The sequence below is a fragment of the Lontra canadensis genome, unplaced genomic scaffold (assembly GCF_010015895.1).
Source record: "Lontra canadensis isolate GAN:19392208 unplaced genomic scaffold, GSC_riverotter_1.0 scaffold12, whole genome shotgun sequence".
NCBI lineage: Eukaryota > Metazoa > Chordata > Mammalia > Carnivora > Mustelidae > Lontra > Lontra canadensis.
In genome coordinates this window covers 201,557-218,754 of record NW_022631006.1, presented here as the reverse complement: position 1 = coordinate 218,754, position 17,198 = coordinate 201,557, and the positions used below count along the sequence as shown (strand labels likewise).

The window sequence follows — 17,198 nt, the reverse complement described above, 5'->3', positions numbered from 1 at the left end:
TGGGCGGTGACATCTAGTTGCTTGGAGAGATAGGCCACGCCCAGTAGGTGGGACCAGTTGGTTGGGCCAGAAGGTTGGTGGCCAGGCCAGGCCAGGCCAGACCGTTCGTCAGTGAAAAGGTGAAAAGGCTTTGAAGGGTCAGGCAAGGCCAGACTTGGTCCCGAAATGAGGTGGCTCCTGAGCTGGTAGAACAGATGTCTGATGGAGCCTGGGTCAGTTAGAGGTCCCTGGGGTGTATCGTTGGTGGCCCTGTATAAGGGCTGGGCCAGAATGGCAAAATTGGGGATCCAGTGTCTAAAAAAGCCCACCAGTCCTAGAAATGACAGTATATCATCCGCGTTCTGAGGGGTTTTAGGTCCTGTAGAAGGCGGATACCGTCTCCTGTGAGGGATTTAGAAGTGGGAGTTAGTAATATTCCCAAGTAGGTGACTGAGGGAGTGCAGAGTTGGGCTTTGGCGGGTGTCACTTGGTATCCCTTGGAGTCAAGGAAATAGAGCAGAGTGGTGGTATCCTCCTGAGAGGAGGGGAGGGAAGGGCTGCGGAGGAGGAGATCATCTACATATTGGAGGAGAGTGCTGGCCTCGAGGGTGCACTATTGGAGATCTTTGGCCAGGGCCTGACCAAAGATGTGAGGGCTATCTCGGAAGCCCTGGGGCAGGACCGTCCAGGTTAACTGTCCAGAAACGTGCGTTTCCGGGTCCTCCCAGGTGAAGGCAAAGAGCAAATAGGAGTCCGGTTGAAGGCGGATAGTAAAGAATGCCTCCTTGAGATCCAGGGACAGAGAAGTGGGTAGTGTGTGGGGGAACATTGGAAAGGAGAGTGTAGGGGTTGGGCACAACTGGATGGAGTGGGACTACTGCCTCGTTAATAAGTCTCGGGTCCTATACAAGGCGATAGGCTCCTGAGGGCTTTTTAACGGGGAGGATGGGGGTGTTGCATGGAGAGTTAATGCGGATAAGGAGACCCTGCTGCCAGAGGCGGTCGATGATGGGCTTAAGTCCTCGCTGTTGGGTCATCGAGCTAGAGAACTGTGGGCCAGATGGAAATGTAGACTTGTCCTTGAGTCGTATCCTGACTGGGGTGTGGTGGGTTGCTACTATAGGTCTGGAAATGTCCCATACCTGCGTGTCTACAGAGGGGAGACAGTCTGGGATAGGGGACAAGTCAGAGGGGAGCAGAGGGAGGATGAGGTGAGCCGAAGTAGAGGGGGAGGGAGAGAGACGAATGGTGACCTGAAGTTTGTGGAGGATGTCCCTGCCTAGTAGGGGAGCGGGGCAGGAAGGGATAATGAGGAAGGAGTGTGAGAAGGGGAACCCATCCAGGCTGCACGTAAGGGGTGGGGTGGCCTTTAGAGTGGAGGAAGTACCGTCAATTCCCATAACTGCAACTGGGGAGGGACGAGTAGGACCCGAGTAGGAAGGCAGGACAGAATAGGTAGCCCCCGTGTCCAACAGAAAGGAAATGGACTTACCCGTTACCTGGAGTGTGACCCTGGGCTCGGCATGGGTGAGAGGGGTGTCCGAGTCTGGGCTCCATCAGTCATCCTCCAATCCGAGAAGTTGGAAGGCAGGACTTACCAGCGTGGAGGTACCGGGAATCCCCAGAGATTGGGGCAGTCTGATTTCCAGTGGTGCATCATGTGGCAGTGAGGGCACAGCCTAGTAGGCGCTTTTGGATTGGGGCATTGACGGGCCCAGTGTCCCTCGGCTCCGCACTTAAAACAGGCCCCTGGAGGGACGAGGTTAGGGCCTGGGTCTGCAGTTGGACCTTCTGTTGGAATCTGGCTTGGCGCTTAAATTCTGCTGCCTCCTCTCGGGAGGCAGGAGTTAAAGACTTTAAATGCCATTTTCACCAGATCAGAAATGGGAGTTTGAGGGTCCTCCTCCGCTTTCTTTAATTTTTTCCGAATGTCGGCAGCTGACTGAGAAATAGAGTAGCTAAAACAGTCGCCCCTGCCGGAGAAGCTGGGTCTAGGCAAATGTATTGAGTCAGCGCCTCAGTAAGTCAGTTAAGGAACATGGCCGGTTCTCCTCCCTAAGTTTATCATAGTTGACTGCCTTACTAGAGGCAGCTCGCATGCCGGTGATAAGGCACTGGACCATGCGGTCACGGCGCCGGCGGCCATCTTGGCCATCTTGGTAGTTCCATTCAGGCTCCATGGCTGGGACCGCCTGAGCGCCAACCGGCATGGTGGCATCAGTAAGATGGACCTGATCAGCATATTCTCGGGCTTCCACTTAGGAAGTTTCAAAGTTCATACACTGGAAGGAAAACAAATAATAAAATCAATTTTAAGATATGTGAATAGTCTTTTTTTTTTTTTTTTAAGATTTTACTTATTTATTTATTTGAGAGAGTGTGTGAGCATGGTCAGGGGGAGGGGCCAAGGGAGAGAGAGAGCCAGGCTCCCTGCTGAGCAGAGAGCCTGCCACTCACCCAGGACTCCAGGATCATGACCTGAGCCACCCAGGTGCCCCCCCCCCTTTTTTTTTGGCTAAAGTTTTGTTTTGGAGACTGAAAGTGATCATCATTCAGGATTTGGAAAAAAGTTTTATTTCAGATCTGGGGATTAAGAAGAAGGCTAACATCAACTGGTAGAAAGTATGGATTATGACTGTCTTTAGAACATCCAATTTGGGGGTAGCTTTTAATTTTGATATAATTTTAAACTTAGGGAAAAGTTACAAGAATAGTATACAGAACTCCTGAATAGTATTCAGCAATTGTTTGTTTTGTGACCTAAAAGCCTAAAACCACCAGATATAAACCTGTGTAATGTGGTAAAGTTAGGTTTATTAACTCATTGTAGTGAAAGAGATTGTAGACCAGAGGAAACTCTGGGTTTCTCACCAAACAAAGGGTAAAACAATTTCTTAAAGGATTGTAGAGAATGGTGACATTTAGGTGAAATTTAAATGAACTAGTGTTTTGATAAGGTCAGGCAAAGCCAGAGCTGTGTGTAAAACTAAAGGAGTCAGCATCAGATCTGGACTACACAGTGGACCTATGGTGTTGTTCCTTGAAAACTACAAAATTAAGAGGAAGGAGAAATATTGTGTTCAGAAAACCCGTATCTATAGCTGTGTATTTTTTTTTTGGAAATTGAAATTTCTTCTCTCTATCATTAATGATTTAGGTCCTCTTAGCAAAAATAGGATATATCAGAAAGTTTCCTCATGACCTTTTCCAGTCATTTCCCTGACTGAGAGACAAGCTCTGTTCTGATATTTTCATGGTAGATTAATTTTGCCAGCCTCAGAATATCATATGAATGGAATAATATAAATATGAATGGTATGTAGTTTCTTTGTCAGCATATCTTTGAGGTTCATTTGTTTTTTTGCATCTTACAGCACTTACCTTTTTATTGCTAAGTAGTACTTTTTAAAAAGATTTTAATTTATTTGGGGTAGAGAGCGTGAGCATGGGGCTGGTGGGGCTGGGGGCAGAGGGAGAAGGAGAAACAGACTTCCCACGGAGCAGCAGCCTTGATGTGGAGCTAGATCCTAGGACCCTGAGGTCATGACCTGAACTAAAGGCAGATGTCTAACAGACTGAGCCACCCAGGTGTCACTATTGCTAAGTAGTGTTGTATTTTATCAGTAAATTGCAATTTGTTTATCCATTTTCTTAGTGGTAAACCAATGGTTTTCAGCTTTGGAGTATTGTGTAGAAAGCGATGAACATTCTTGCATAAGGTTTCTATGTTTTTATTTTTCTTGGATAATTAACTAGATGTGAAATTCCTGCATCAAAGACTAGTGTATTGGGTATATGTTTAACCTTTAAGAAAGTGCCAGAACTTGCACTCTTACATTTCCACCAACAATTTATGTGAGTTTCTCAGTTGATTCATATCCTTTCCAATCTTTGGTGTTGATAGTCTTCTTAATTTTATCCATTATTGTGGGTATGAAGTGGTCTGTCATAGTGGTTTTAATCTTTTTTTTTTTTTTAAAGATTTTATTTTTAAGCAATCTCTACACCCAGCGTTGGAGCTCAAACTTATAGCCCTGAAATCAAGAGTTCCGTGCTCTACCGACTGAGTCAGCCAGCAGTGCCTTGGTTTTAATCTTTATTATCCTAATTACAAATGATGTTGAGTGTCTTTTCATGTGTTTATTAACCATTCACATGATCTTCCTTCATGAAGTGTCCGTTCATGTCTTTAGCCCATTTTTTTTTTTATTGGATTGTTTGCTTTGTATTTGTTGAGTTGTAGGAGTTCTTTATATATTCTAGGTACAAGTCTTTGTCAGACACATCTTTACAAATGCTTTCTCCCAGTCTGTGGCATACTTATTTACTTTCTTAGTCATATCTTTTAATGAATGGAAGCTTTTAATTTTTTTTTTTAAAGAGTTCATTTATTTGCCAGAAAAAGAGAGAGCACAAGCAGGGAGAACGGCAGGCAGAAAGAGAAGCAGGTTCCATGCAGGACTCGACCCCAGGACCCTGGGAGGTCCTGACCTGAGTCTAAGGCAGACGCCTAACCAACTGAGCCACCAAGCATCCCGGAAGCTTTTAATTTTTAAGTAGTGTAATTTATTACTACTTCTGTTAAAACTTTTGTAGCTGTAGCTTACAGAGTTAGGTCTATGATCCATTTGAAATTAGTATTTTCATGGTGTGAAGTATGGATCAAGGTTCATTTGTTCATTTGTTTTCCATATGGATATCCAGTTTTTCCATCACTATTGGTTGAAAAGGCTTTGCTTTTCCCCATTGATTGCATTGTTACCTTTGTTAAAAATTGAATAAGTGAAAAAAGATCTATTTCTGGACTTTCTAGTTCTGTTCCATTGGTCTATGTGGAATTGTGTATATTAATACACTTTTGAAAAACTACATAAAGTGCTTTTTAGGTATTGGCATACATAGGAAAAATCTTGCCAATACGTGTTTTGCTAGCATTAGAGATCTTTCTTGTGATCAGCTTATAGCCAATGACATTTGGAGGCTTTTCAGCATGGTTCTCTACATACTTCTATGATGTGTGTGTGTGTGTGTGTGTGTGTGATGTAAGATTGATGTTCACTTTTAATTCTTTTATATTTATTTGTAATTAGGAGAAACTTTTTTTTTTTTTAAGATTTTATTTATCAGAGAGAGAGAGGGAGAGCGAGCGAGCACAGGCAGACAGAATGGCAGGCAGAGGCAGAGTGAGAAGCAGGCTCCCTGCCAAGCAAGGAGCCCGATGTGGGACTCGATCCCAGGACGCTGGGATCATGACCTGAGCCTAAGGCAGCTGCCTAACCAACTGAACCACCCAGGCATCCCGAGAAAGCTGTTGTTTTAGTGTAGAATTCTGAGACTAGTAATAACAAAAAATTCAGACACCTTTTTTCTTAAGGTAACATAATTATCTGATATATGTTACAAAGATCTAGATAGAACTTCATCCCACTATCCACCAGCAGATGCCTTGGGTCCTTGCGGTGGGAAGGGGAACAGGAAGAGATGTAGCCACATAGAAAATGTAGTGTAGAACATTGCCTGTCATATCAATATCTCTGGAATATGTATCAGTCATATGCAAAAATTTATTAGCACTGGGGCGCCTGGGTGGCTCAGTGGGTTAAAACCTCTGCCTTTGGCTCGGGTCATAATCCCAGGATCAGGGGATTGAGCCCCGCATCGGGCTCTCTGCTTGGCGGGGAGCCTGCTTCCTCCTCTCTCTCTCTGCCTGCCTCTCTGCCTGCTTGTGATCTCTGTCTGTCAAATAAATAAATAAAATCTTAAAAAAAAATGTATTAGCACTGTGCTAGATGATACAGGAATTTTACCCTCAGGGAATTTGCCAGTGTAGCTGAAGAATTAAAAGAATTGAAATAAACATAATACAAAGTAATATGTGGTTAATGTTTGCTTTAAGGTCATTAAGAGAATTTAAGATATCTTTATTATAGTTGTCTGTGTTGTGGACCTCAATCGTTATTCTGAGTTACAACGAAGCTTAAAGTAAAAAACAGTTGCAATTTGGGAGAAGGTAAGGAATTATAAACTGGAGAGAGTGGCTCTCAGATGTAAATCTTTGTTATTGGATATTGCTTAAACATCACTTATAAATTAAAATTTTTATGTTTAGGTGAACTACAGTTATGTTTATGGAATTTTCCTCAATACTTATGTGTGAATAGATTTTTATACAGAATTCATCAGAAGTTGAATTATAGAGGCTGGACTATAGGAAATAAGCTAAGGGTTGCTGGAGGGGAGGTGGGTAGGGGGAAGTAGATAATTGGGTGATGGGCATTAAATTAAGAAGGGCACTTGTAATGAACACTGGGTATTATATGCAACCAATGAATCACTAAATTCTACCTCTGAAGCAATAAAAATAATATAACTGGAGGAAAAAAGGAAGTTGAATTATAAAGAACTCCTAATAAAAGAGGCATTTAATTTTTGTATTTATTGTATTTCATCAGTTTTAAGATGGACCCCTATCTACATACATCTTTTAGCATGTTTTAAAATGCCTGGGTGGCTCAGTCGGTTAAGGGTCTGCCTTCAGCTTGGGTTGTGAACCCGAGGTCCTGGGATCAAGTTCCATATCAGGCTTCTTGCTTGGCGGGGCACCTGCTTCTCCCTCTGCCTGATGCTCCCCTGCTTGTGATCTCTCTCTCTCTCTCTCTCTCTCTCTGACAAATAAATAAATAAAAATCTTTAAAAAAAAATAAAATAAAATCCAGTTGTGGTCCTTAGTTTGGCCAGTGGGGCAGTCCGCAGTCATTGTAGGAACATGTATAAATATCAAAAGTGTTGTCATATGCCTGTAGGGTAAAAGCCGTGCTTCTTAAAACAAAACAAAACAAAACAAAAAAATCTCTAGAAAACACTTTTAAAAAAAAATAAATTATTTATTTGAGAGAGAGTAAGTGAAAGAGAGAGGACGAATTGGTAGAGGGATGGGAAGAGAGAGAGAGAGAGAGAAGCGGACTCTCTGCTAAGCAGAGAGCCTGATGGGGGGCTCTATCCCAGGACCCTCATGACCTCAGCCAGCAGATGTTTAACCAACTGAGCCACCCAGGCGCCCCTAGAAAACACTAAAATACTGCTTTAATATTGCATGAATGGTTGTGGGGAGAAGATGGGAAAGATAGGCTGGACCTACTTAATTGCAAAGCTTACTTACTGTGGGGCTCTTTAGTTGTTTTATGGATTTTTTTTTTTAAGATTTCATTTATTTATTTGACAGACAGAGATCACAAATAGGCAGAGAGGCAGGCAGAGAGAGACGGGGAAGTAAGCTCCCCGCTGAGCAGAGAGCCCCATGCGGGGCTCGATCCCAGGACCCTGAGATCATGACCCGGGCCGAAGGCAGAGGCTTTAACCCACTGAGCCACCCAGGCACCCCTGTTTAATGGATTCTTTTAAGAGCTACCAATCTCGTTGGCCCATATGATTTTTTATAAGGACGATTCCGGAAATACCAAAGGCTTGGAGACAAAATGATCCAAATTTGGACTGTGACTTTTTATAAAAACACAAAAGTGATATGAGAAAATCAGTATTTAAACCCAAAACAGTTCTTACAATGAATATGAAATATAAATTCCAAATTGTAAAAAAGCATTGATGGAATTTGATAGTAATCTTTGTAGGGGAGTTTTGTCCTTTGCCACTTAATATTCTGTGTTATTTGTTGTGGTTTTTTATTATTTTCATGTGAAGTGGCATAGTCACTCATTTACGGGTTAGTCTCTTCCCACTTAATGAGCTCTGACTCTGGACAGATATTTAACTTCTCTGAGCATCGGTTTGAAAACTAAAATGAGATTACATTTATTTACCTAGTAGCATTATTAAGTTTATTCTTTTCTACTTAAATTCCAAGAGCTTACACATACATTGTCTACTTGAATCTCATAGCATTTTAAGTAGGCTGTTTATATATTTTTGGTAAAGTGAAACTTTGATGTTAAGATAATATTCTTCTGATCTTTTCAAACTAGAGAACAGTTAGAAAAAGGTATGTTTCAGTAATGAATATAAGTAACTTTGTTAACTAGTAGGGAGTGAGGAGACAGGCAGATCACTGTCTTTCAGTATGCACAAGGTTGAACGTTCTACTAGAAGATGTGATATGGCAGATGCTTGCAGCTCTGTGAAGAATCCCTGAAAATGTAGGTCACAAATATAGCTTGATAAGAATTGTTTTGTAGGCTACTCAGTGGCATTGCTATTGATGATGCAACTTTTTTCCCCTAAATAATGAACAACTCCTGATAAAGTTATAAACAAAAATAAAATACAGATTTTCTTGACTTACATAGGAGTTGTAGTTTGAAAATAATTTTGTTCTAGAATAGCAAGGAAAAAAAGACTTCGTGTTTATGTGTCAAATGGGCTTAGGTTCTACGTTAATGTAATTACAATATTTTTTAACCTATTCACATGTCCAGCTGGAAATTTGGAGGTCTAAACTATTTGTTATGTAGGTCTTTTTGGTGCATTAAGGTTATCCTGCAGTCCTAACATCTTTTCACTAAATCCCAGTTGTCATCTTCATCTTCTTGACTATTAAAAAACATTTCCTCTGATTTTTTTTTTTAAGATTTTATTTATTTATTTGACAGAGATCACAAGTAGGCAGAGAGAGAGAGAGAGGAGGAAGCAGGCTCCCTGCCTAGCAAAGAGCCTGATGTGGGACTTGATCCCAGAATCCTGGGATCATGACCTGAGCCGAAGGCAGAGGCTTAACCCACTGAGCCACCCAGGCGCCCCCATTTCCTCTGATTTTAACACTGATCCCAGACTTTAACATGTTTGTTGAAAACCAGTGGTTTTAGATGTGTGAAAGGTAAGGAAAATTAAGTACTAGGGAAATAAATAATTATACAACTTATTTCTAATTATGCAGTGACTAAATTTTATTAAGGTGGATAATTTGAAACTTTGGAAATTAAGATGGCTGTATTGTATGTTCTCATTTTTTTCCTAGTAAAATGAATGAAAATAAACCTGGTGCCTCACAAAATCTCGGTAAGTAAAATAAAACATTTTCAAATATAATTTAAAATATTAAGATATTTTATTCTTGCTTTTTTATTACAAAAACTTTTTACAATTCTGACTCAAAATATAGGATGAGTTCCCTAATCCGTGCTTTTGTTCATTCATCCATATATGAAAGTATAGTATTACATGTATTCATTTCAACAAAAATCTGCTGTAAGGGGACAATTTGCCAAATTTTATTTGTATTCTCTATATGTATTTATCATCTTTTTGTATGACTTTCTCTTATATAAGGAAAAATGCAGGTGAGACCATTTTAAACTATGGTTAAAATTGCTTAAACATTTTAAACAAAACTTCACATGAAAAGGAAAACTCATCTCTAGGTGCTCACAACAATCTAAAATAGATTCAGAGACTTTTGCTTTTAGTTGTTGATTTCTTCATTTATTAGTTTTAACAGTATGTATTTATTTGCTACCATGGAAAATGAGAAATTTAAGTTGTTTTATTTTATATTCTTTTGCCACTACTCCTCTCATCTACCCTTTTTAAGATTTTTTTTTTATTCCCTCACAAATTAAAATATGATACTTAAAACCCTAATTTGACCATCACTGATAGTGTCTGTTAACTCCACATCATGTTGGGTAAGGAAATTTGTGCTCTTAATCCTCCCTCTACTTTGCTTTTCTGCTTCTACCAGTAGACTTCTGTCCACTGTGCTAATTGTTCTGAAACTTAGTAATTCATGGTCTACCTTCATGTATTTGTGGACTGAAAATACTACCTTTACTCTTATTCTTCCTTAAGATTGACTTAGTTTTTTACTTATATGAATGTGTTCATGTCATTTTAATACAGCCAGTATCATTTGCCATAGTTAGAAGGTGATCTTAGTTTAGTGAAGTCAGAACAATGTTACTGAATTTTAAATATTAAAATTAAAAAACAACTAAGTGCAAATATGAACAAAAGCAGTCTACTTATAAAAATGCAGGCCTGAAAAAAAAATGCATGCCTAAAACCTAGTCTGTTCTGCATCCAGTGTCTCCATACACTGGATGAAGAGAGGGAGAGGGAACAAATGGAAAAGCTACTGGTCCACAGTGTAACAGCAAAAGCAGCTCCATCCAGCGCTCATCATGAGTACTTCTGTTCTCAAGTCTCAGCTCATTCCTTGTATTCCTTTTCCTTTTGATAGCTGTATGCACATTTACAGCTAAGAGTATAGGCACTGGGGATGATGGAATTAAGATGAGAGCTGCCGGTATAAGATGTCCAATAAACAAATGGCAATTTTCTGGAGTTTATGTCAGAAAAAAGGGGAGTTTTAATCTTTTGAAAGATTAAGGAAAGGGCTTTCAGTTATGGCTTATCTCATTAACCTGTAGTGAGGGAGGGCAAATATAGGGGAGATATTTTAATGACATTTAATATTAGCTCATGATGTTTTTTCCCAGTCCGGAAATCTGTTTTGTGATTAGCCTGTTAACAAATTTACCATTTCAATGCATGATATCCATTCTTGAGTCCATATATTGGCTAAATAATTAGTAAATAGAACTAGCTGCTATAATAGGTAAATGCTGTGGTCTTACTGGTTTAACACAACAAAAGTTTATTACTTCCTTATGTTATAATTCAGTGTGGATTGGTTAGGGGTTGGAACAAATGGGGAGTTTCTGTTCCATGCAATCACTTAGAGATTCAAGCTCCTTTCATCTGCTGTCTTGAGAGTCTCAGTTTTTTCTCTTCAGCTAGTGATTTTCTCATTGTTTTATTAATGTTATTAGAAATTATCTGTAGACGTTAACATCATAAGTTAGAAAAGATTGATAATTTTACTAATGTTTATTCAGTTATATGTAGCTACCATGCCCTTTTAATTATACTTGTTACTTCTCCAAGGTTAGACAAGCAAGAATGTAGTGCCAAGGTTTAACTCAGATTTCCCTGACTCTACAATTTGCCTTTAAAAAAAAAAAAAAAAAAAAAAAAAAATATATATATATATATATATAACATAAAATTCACCATTTTAACTATTTTAAAGTGTGCAGTTTGGTAGCAGTTAGTACATTCACAATGTTGTACAACCATCACCGCTGTCTAGTTCCAGAACATTTTCATCATCCCCAAAGGAAACCACCCATTAGGCAGTTACTTTTCATTTCCCTTCTCCTTGGTCCCTGGAAACCACCAATCTGCTTTTTTGTCTGTCTCTATGGATTTACCTATTCTGGAAAATGTAAGCTATTATATAAAATGGAGTCATATAATATGTGACCTCTTGTGCTTGGTTTGTTTTACTTAGCATAATGTTTCTAGTCTCATTCATGTTGTAGTGTAGGTATCAGTACTTTCTTTTTACAGCTGAATAATATTCCATTGTATGGATATAATATATTAATTTATCCAATTCATCCATCCATTGATGGACATTTGGTTTATTTTCCCTTTTTGGCTATTGAGAAAAGCACTGTTACAAATAAAAAACCAGTAGTTGTTTGAACATCCACTTTCTGTTCTTTGGCATATATACCCAGGAGTTGGAAGTATCGTGTCATGGTAACTATGTTTAAGTTTTTGAGGAACTCTCAAGTTATTTTTCCTAAGTCACTGTACCATTTTACATTTCCACCAGCAGTGTGTGAGGATTCCTATTTTTCCATATCTTTGCCAGCATTTGTTATTTTTTTTTACATTTTGATAATAGCCATCCTAATGGATGTGAAGTGATAGCTCATTGTGGTTTTGATTTGCATTTCCCTGATTTGCATTTCCCTGATGATTAAAATAGTAAAGACAGTTAATATCTTTCAATATGCTCTTTCAATATGCTTATTGGCTAATTATATTTTTTCTTTGGAAAAATGTTTATTCAAATCATTGAGCTACCAAGGCACCCCATCTTTGATCTGTTTTGATTTAATTTTTGTATATGGTGTCAGGTAGGGGTTCATTTTCATTATCTCACATGTGGCTATCAAGCTGTCCTAGTACCATTTATTGAAAAGACTATTTTTTTCCCCATGAACGACCTTGGCATTCTTGTTCAAAATTAATTGACCATAGATATATATGTTTATTTCTGGACTCTTTTCCTGTTGTTCTGTATCACTGTCCTTATGCCGCTACAACACTTTTGATTTTGTAGCTTTTTCTAAGTTTTGAATTTCCTCTTTTTTTTCTAGGTCAGTCCGGCTAAAAAGTTTTGTCAGTTTTGTTGATCTTTACAGAAAAGGAGCTTCAGTTTTTATCGGTTCTCTATTGTTTCTGTTTTCTGTGTCATCTATCTATGCTGTAGTGTTTATTTTTCCCTTCCTTCCTTTTAGCTTTTGGCTTAATATGCTCTTATTTTTCTAGTTCTTTAAGGTTAAAATTGTTACTGATTTGGGGGTCTTTCTTTTTTCATACTGGCTTACATAAAGATCATCCAGCCTTGAACGTGTGTACGTCCTCTAGATTCCCTGTTATCTATGGGAGCTTTTCAAAGCCTTTATTTACCCATGTATCTCCTTTTCCCAACTTCTTTCCTTGGTCTTTTGGTCTGTCACCTGCTTGTCCTGTCTGTTCCCCTTTACTCCAGGTGCTTCATCTAGTCTTAAATGCTTTTGGCAGAGAAAGTCCTGAGGCAGGCAAAACAGTGGCAGGCATCTGAGCCCATCCCTCAGGGATCCACCACACAGATCAAACCACATAATCACTTTTCTTTAAGAACGAGGTTCATTTTACCTCCTCTTGGACAGTGCAAACCTGGAACATGGGCCATCGTACCTAAGGCACTTCATTGCTTAGATGAAGAGTGGGGGATGGTAGGCTGGTAAGTTAAAATGCCACAAAGTGCTCACCGGAATTTACCATTCTGTTTCTTTATTGAGCATTCTCCTAATTGTTGTAATTTTTAAAATTAGATTTCAGAATTTCTGAAAAGTTGATTCTGACAGTTTGGCAGCTTAATTGGTTGCTTTAGTGGGGAGATAAGAGTTTTGGAGTTTTCTAATCCGTTACATTCTGTGATGTTACCCTACAGGTTGCCATTTTAATTATGCACTGGAATTCATCATTAAAATTTATTTAAAAATGTAAAGTCTTAAACAGTGATGTTTATTGCTTTAGAAATACGTGTTAGAAATTTTTAAGTTACTGATGATATAATGTGATTTGCTCTCTCAGAAAGAATTGAATACATCACTTGAGAGAAGCTCCAGTTCCATAGGTTTTATTTTAAAAATTTAAAAATATTTTTTATATCTATTTACTTTTTTCACTGTTAGCTTGTGTTTTTTGTCGAAAAAATGATGACTGTCCTAATAAATATGGAGAAAAGAAAACTAATGAGAAATGGAATCTCACTGTACATTACTATTGTTTGGTGAGTATAATTTATAATTAAATCCTGGGAATTTGATACTCTTCTAAAGAAGACAATTAGATCTTGATGGCTGGTTTCTGAGAATTGGATAAGTCATTTTGCTTTTCTGGATCTCATTTTGCATGTATATATAAAATAAGGTTATTCAATTATCAAATTATAAGATTGTAAAATTATTTGGTATGTATGTAGGAAGATCTGTCATCATTATCTGTTTATTTTTGCCTACCCTTCAGGGCCTAAATGAAAAAAGGAAAAAAATGGTTAGGTCTCTAAGGGAGTTGTCTTTTCATCACTTTCTTTTTTTCCATTATTGCTAGTGTTAAATCTCAGAAAAGAGTTGCTTGAAGGTTCAGGGAGAAGAAGGGAAGTATTTTATTTTGCAGATAACCTAGAAAGAAAAGTTCTAAATAAAGGTACTAAAAAGTTGTGGGCAAGGAAGTAGATGAATTTATGGGTCACTCGGAAGAAAGAAAAAGTGGTTTCGTACTGATAATTAGTCTTTCATTTGTTTCCCCTTCCCTCCACCAGCTTTTCACCTCCCTGAATCTGATATTAATGGCACCATCACTGCCTTAGCATGCCAAGACTGTAGCTAATAGACACAGTATTTCTTGATACTGTATGAGTTATATATTGCCACTTAAATTATCCCGAATTTTAGCAGCTTAACAATTATTATCCTTAACATTTTCTGAGGGTCAGGAATCTGGTATTGGCTGAACTGGGTAGTTCTGGCTCAGGGGCTCTCATGAGGTTGTAAGTGAGATGTCAGCCAGGGTTCAGTCACATGAAGGTTAGACTGGGCTGGAGGATCCACTTCTGATGGCTCATTCACATGGCTTTTGGCCTTAGTACTTAATAACTGTTGACAGGAGGCCTCCATTTCTTACTTCCTGGGTACCTCCATAGGGTACTCACAGTATGGCATCTGGCTTCTTCCAGAGCAAGTGATAAAAGAGGGAGGGAGGGACGGATAGACAAGACACCAAGGTAGAACCATATAACTTAGTCTTCACAGTCACATACTACTGTCACTTCTACTTTATTCTCTTTGTTAGAAGTGAGTCATTAAGGCTAGCCCACATTCAAGGAGAAGGGAGTTAGGCCCCATCTCTTAAAGGAAGAAGTATCAGCAAGTTTGTAGATCTGTTTTTATACCTACCTAGCATCCATTTTTAAAACTCTAGATGTTTCCTTGAGAAACCATCTAACATATTTCTTGGTGGTTCTCTAAGACTACAGTTTTGTGTCTCAAGTACTCTGTGGGTTAAATAGACTTCTAGACTGGTCTGGGAACCTAATTACTTTGTACTGAGATTTAAGGGAACATGAACTTGGCATTCCAAATTTGTTTCTAAGTTGGAAGTCTTATATTTTGAATCGCCAAAGGAAACCTTTTCATTTTTTTGGAGAGTTTATTTTACTTTTTATGCAGTAGAATTAGGAGAGCTATTTTATTAGTCATTGGGGTTTTTTTTCTTAACTAATTCTTAAGTAATATGTATTTTTTTTTCTCTAGGATATATTATACTGATTAAAATAATCCTCTAATCACAAATTTGAAGGATTTTTGAATTATTTCATATATTTAATTTGATCAAATATCCTTTATATTCTGTTTTTTGTTAATGAATGCAATAATTCAAAAGATACCCATCTTAGGTTCAACACTTACAAGATCCTATTTCACTGTGAACAGGAAAGTGCAGTAATGTTATAAATGGTAATGGAATGTTAGAGCTTAAAGAGACTTAGAAACAACCTAGTACAGTTTTTATTTTTGTGTTTAAGGTGAGAGACATTAAATTACTTGCCTGGAGTTCCAGAAAGTTGGACACAGAGCCTGGTTTGCAAGCCAGAATTTCTTAGTCACAGTTCCATGTGTTTTCTTGATTCATATTTCCTTAACATATTTAAACTATAGTTAAAAGATTTTTAAAGACTCAAACATTTATGTTAACCATGATTCATTAGGTTTCCATAAATACACATTTTAAGATTGAGAATCCAGCTACATTTAAAGTTAGCCTGAAATATCACTGATAAACTGTATTAGCTCCTAAAAGTTTACTATTATTACATTTACACCTTTCAGCATTTGCCACCTTTTTTTCCTAAATCTTCATTATAGATGTTTTCTACCTTGCATTCTTCCTTTTTCTGTTATTTCCTGGAATACTTTTAGAAATCACTTTTGGTTCCAAATCAAAGAATGTGAGTAGCCTCTTACTTTGATCATGAAATATAACTATTATAGAAAGGGTTGCTTGAAATTTTCTAAGTTATGTCCATTTTTTATTGGAACATTACATATATTATATGTGTATATTAATATATATAAACACACATGCATTATATATATTTATATATTCACACATTTTACATATATATGTATATAAATACATACATGTGTATATATATATTCTAATTTCTTGAAGTCTGTTTTCTAATTGAGAATATATTTATAGTTGATGTCAAGTGGAATTTGGCAGAGAGGTAAAGAAGAAGAAGGAGTTTACGGTTTTCTAATAGAAGACATCAGAAAAGAAGTGAACAGGGCTTCTAAACTGGTAAGTAAATTGTTTTATTCATTATACTAAATACCATAAATATAATCATACTAGGGAAATTTTTTCTGTTCTGGAAACCTAAAAGACTTTAATTTTATGTTCAAATGCTTATTTTTGTCAAATAAGGTAAGTTTTAGAAGAAATTGTTGTAAATTTTAAAAGAACTATTTGCAAATTTACAAAAAAGGGGTTTTTTTGGGTAAATTTTAGAAGGACTATTTGCAAATGAAAGTGAGATTAACCAACCCTGAATAATATATGTGACAATGCTATTTTCACATCCTTATTTTATTCCAACCTATCCATCATTTCACCCACTCCTACCATCAGAATAATGACCATACTTCCACTCAGTCAACCTGGATGTTCACCTTTCATTCTTATACCTCAGTTGTTGGGTCGACATGATGGGTTGAGGTGAAAATTACACAGCTATGCAGACCAGTAATTTATGATATCTCCATCTCTTGTGGACATTCTGTGACATTGTGTACCTTTGTTCATTGCCTTCTCATGTTCTTCAAGATAAGTATTCTACACTTTAACCCCTTGTTCATTTAATTGTAGTTTGTGAATCTTCTCTTTGATAAACCTACTTTATTAAATGCAAGGAGAGGATTTTAGGTTTCCATTTGGTCTGAGTAGGAATGAGTTAGAAAATGATAAGGTTAAAAAAATAATGTTGGAAGTACAGGGAATTTTCTTCAGAGAATATAGCTGGAACTGATGGTTTCAATGGAGGAGCAGTTTTGGGTAATGAGAGACTTGATTATTATACTGGAGTAGTGATAGAAGGTATTGACCCATCATAGTTGAAGGAGTCAAAGGTTGTCTCATCAATGTAGAAGTTGTTTACAATGGTAGCAAGATAAGATATAGAGAAAGGTGCCAAAGTGTGGAGGAAGTTAGTAGGTGGCAGAGGTTAAATAGCATCAGGCTCAAAGGACCAGATTCTTTAAAGTATGAAGGCAAATTTGTGGCCTACAGCCTGCAACAGAGAACTAAAATAATGTTCTGATGCCCCCCCACCGCCCTTGCCTTTTTCCATATCCTGCTCCTAACCCTTGCCAAGTCTGGATGAGAGTAAAGGAGGATGGGAAAATAAGTAACTTCAAGAAATCCTATCAGGGAAGCAACCATATAGAAACCTTTATTTTAGTTGAGGCAAAAAAAAAAAAAGGAGGCAATTATTTTTTAAGATGTTGAGGATTCTGGGGATCGGATGGTAAAATAGAGGCTATGGGACACAAGAGAAAATCTTGGGAGAAGGGTTAGCAATGGCA

At 37.8% G+C, this 17,198-nt stretch overlaps 1 protein-coding gene across 3 annotated transcripts in view; it reads left to right on the top strand.

The window, feature by feature from the left end:
- The window catches only part of G2E3 (G2/M-phase specific E3 ubiquitin protein ligase), a 67,793-nt gene that overhangs the window by 18,013 nt on the left and 32,582 nt on the right, over positions 1-17,198 (top strand). For 2 of the 3 annotated variants that reach the window (XM_032856212.1, XM_032856214.1), the window contains exons 2-4: positions 8,948-8,988; positions 13,245-13,342; positions 15,814-15,915. In XM_032856212.1, the coding sequence (XP_032712103.1) occupies positions 8,948-8,988; positions 13,245-13,342; positions 15,814-15,915 (241 nt within the window). The remainder of the gene's footprint in view (positions 1-8,947; positions 8,989-13,244; positions 13,343-15,813; positions 15,916-17,198) is intronic. The other variant, XM_032856213.1, reaches the window with a different exon arrangement.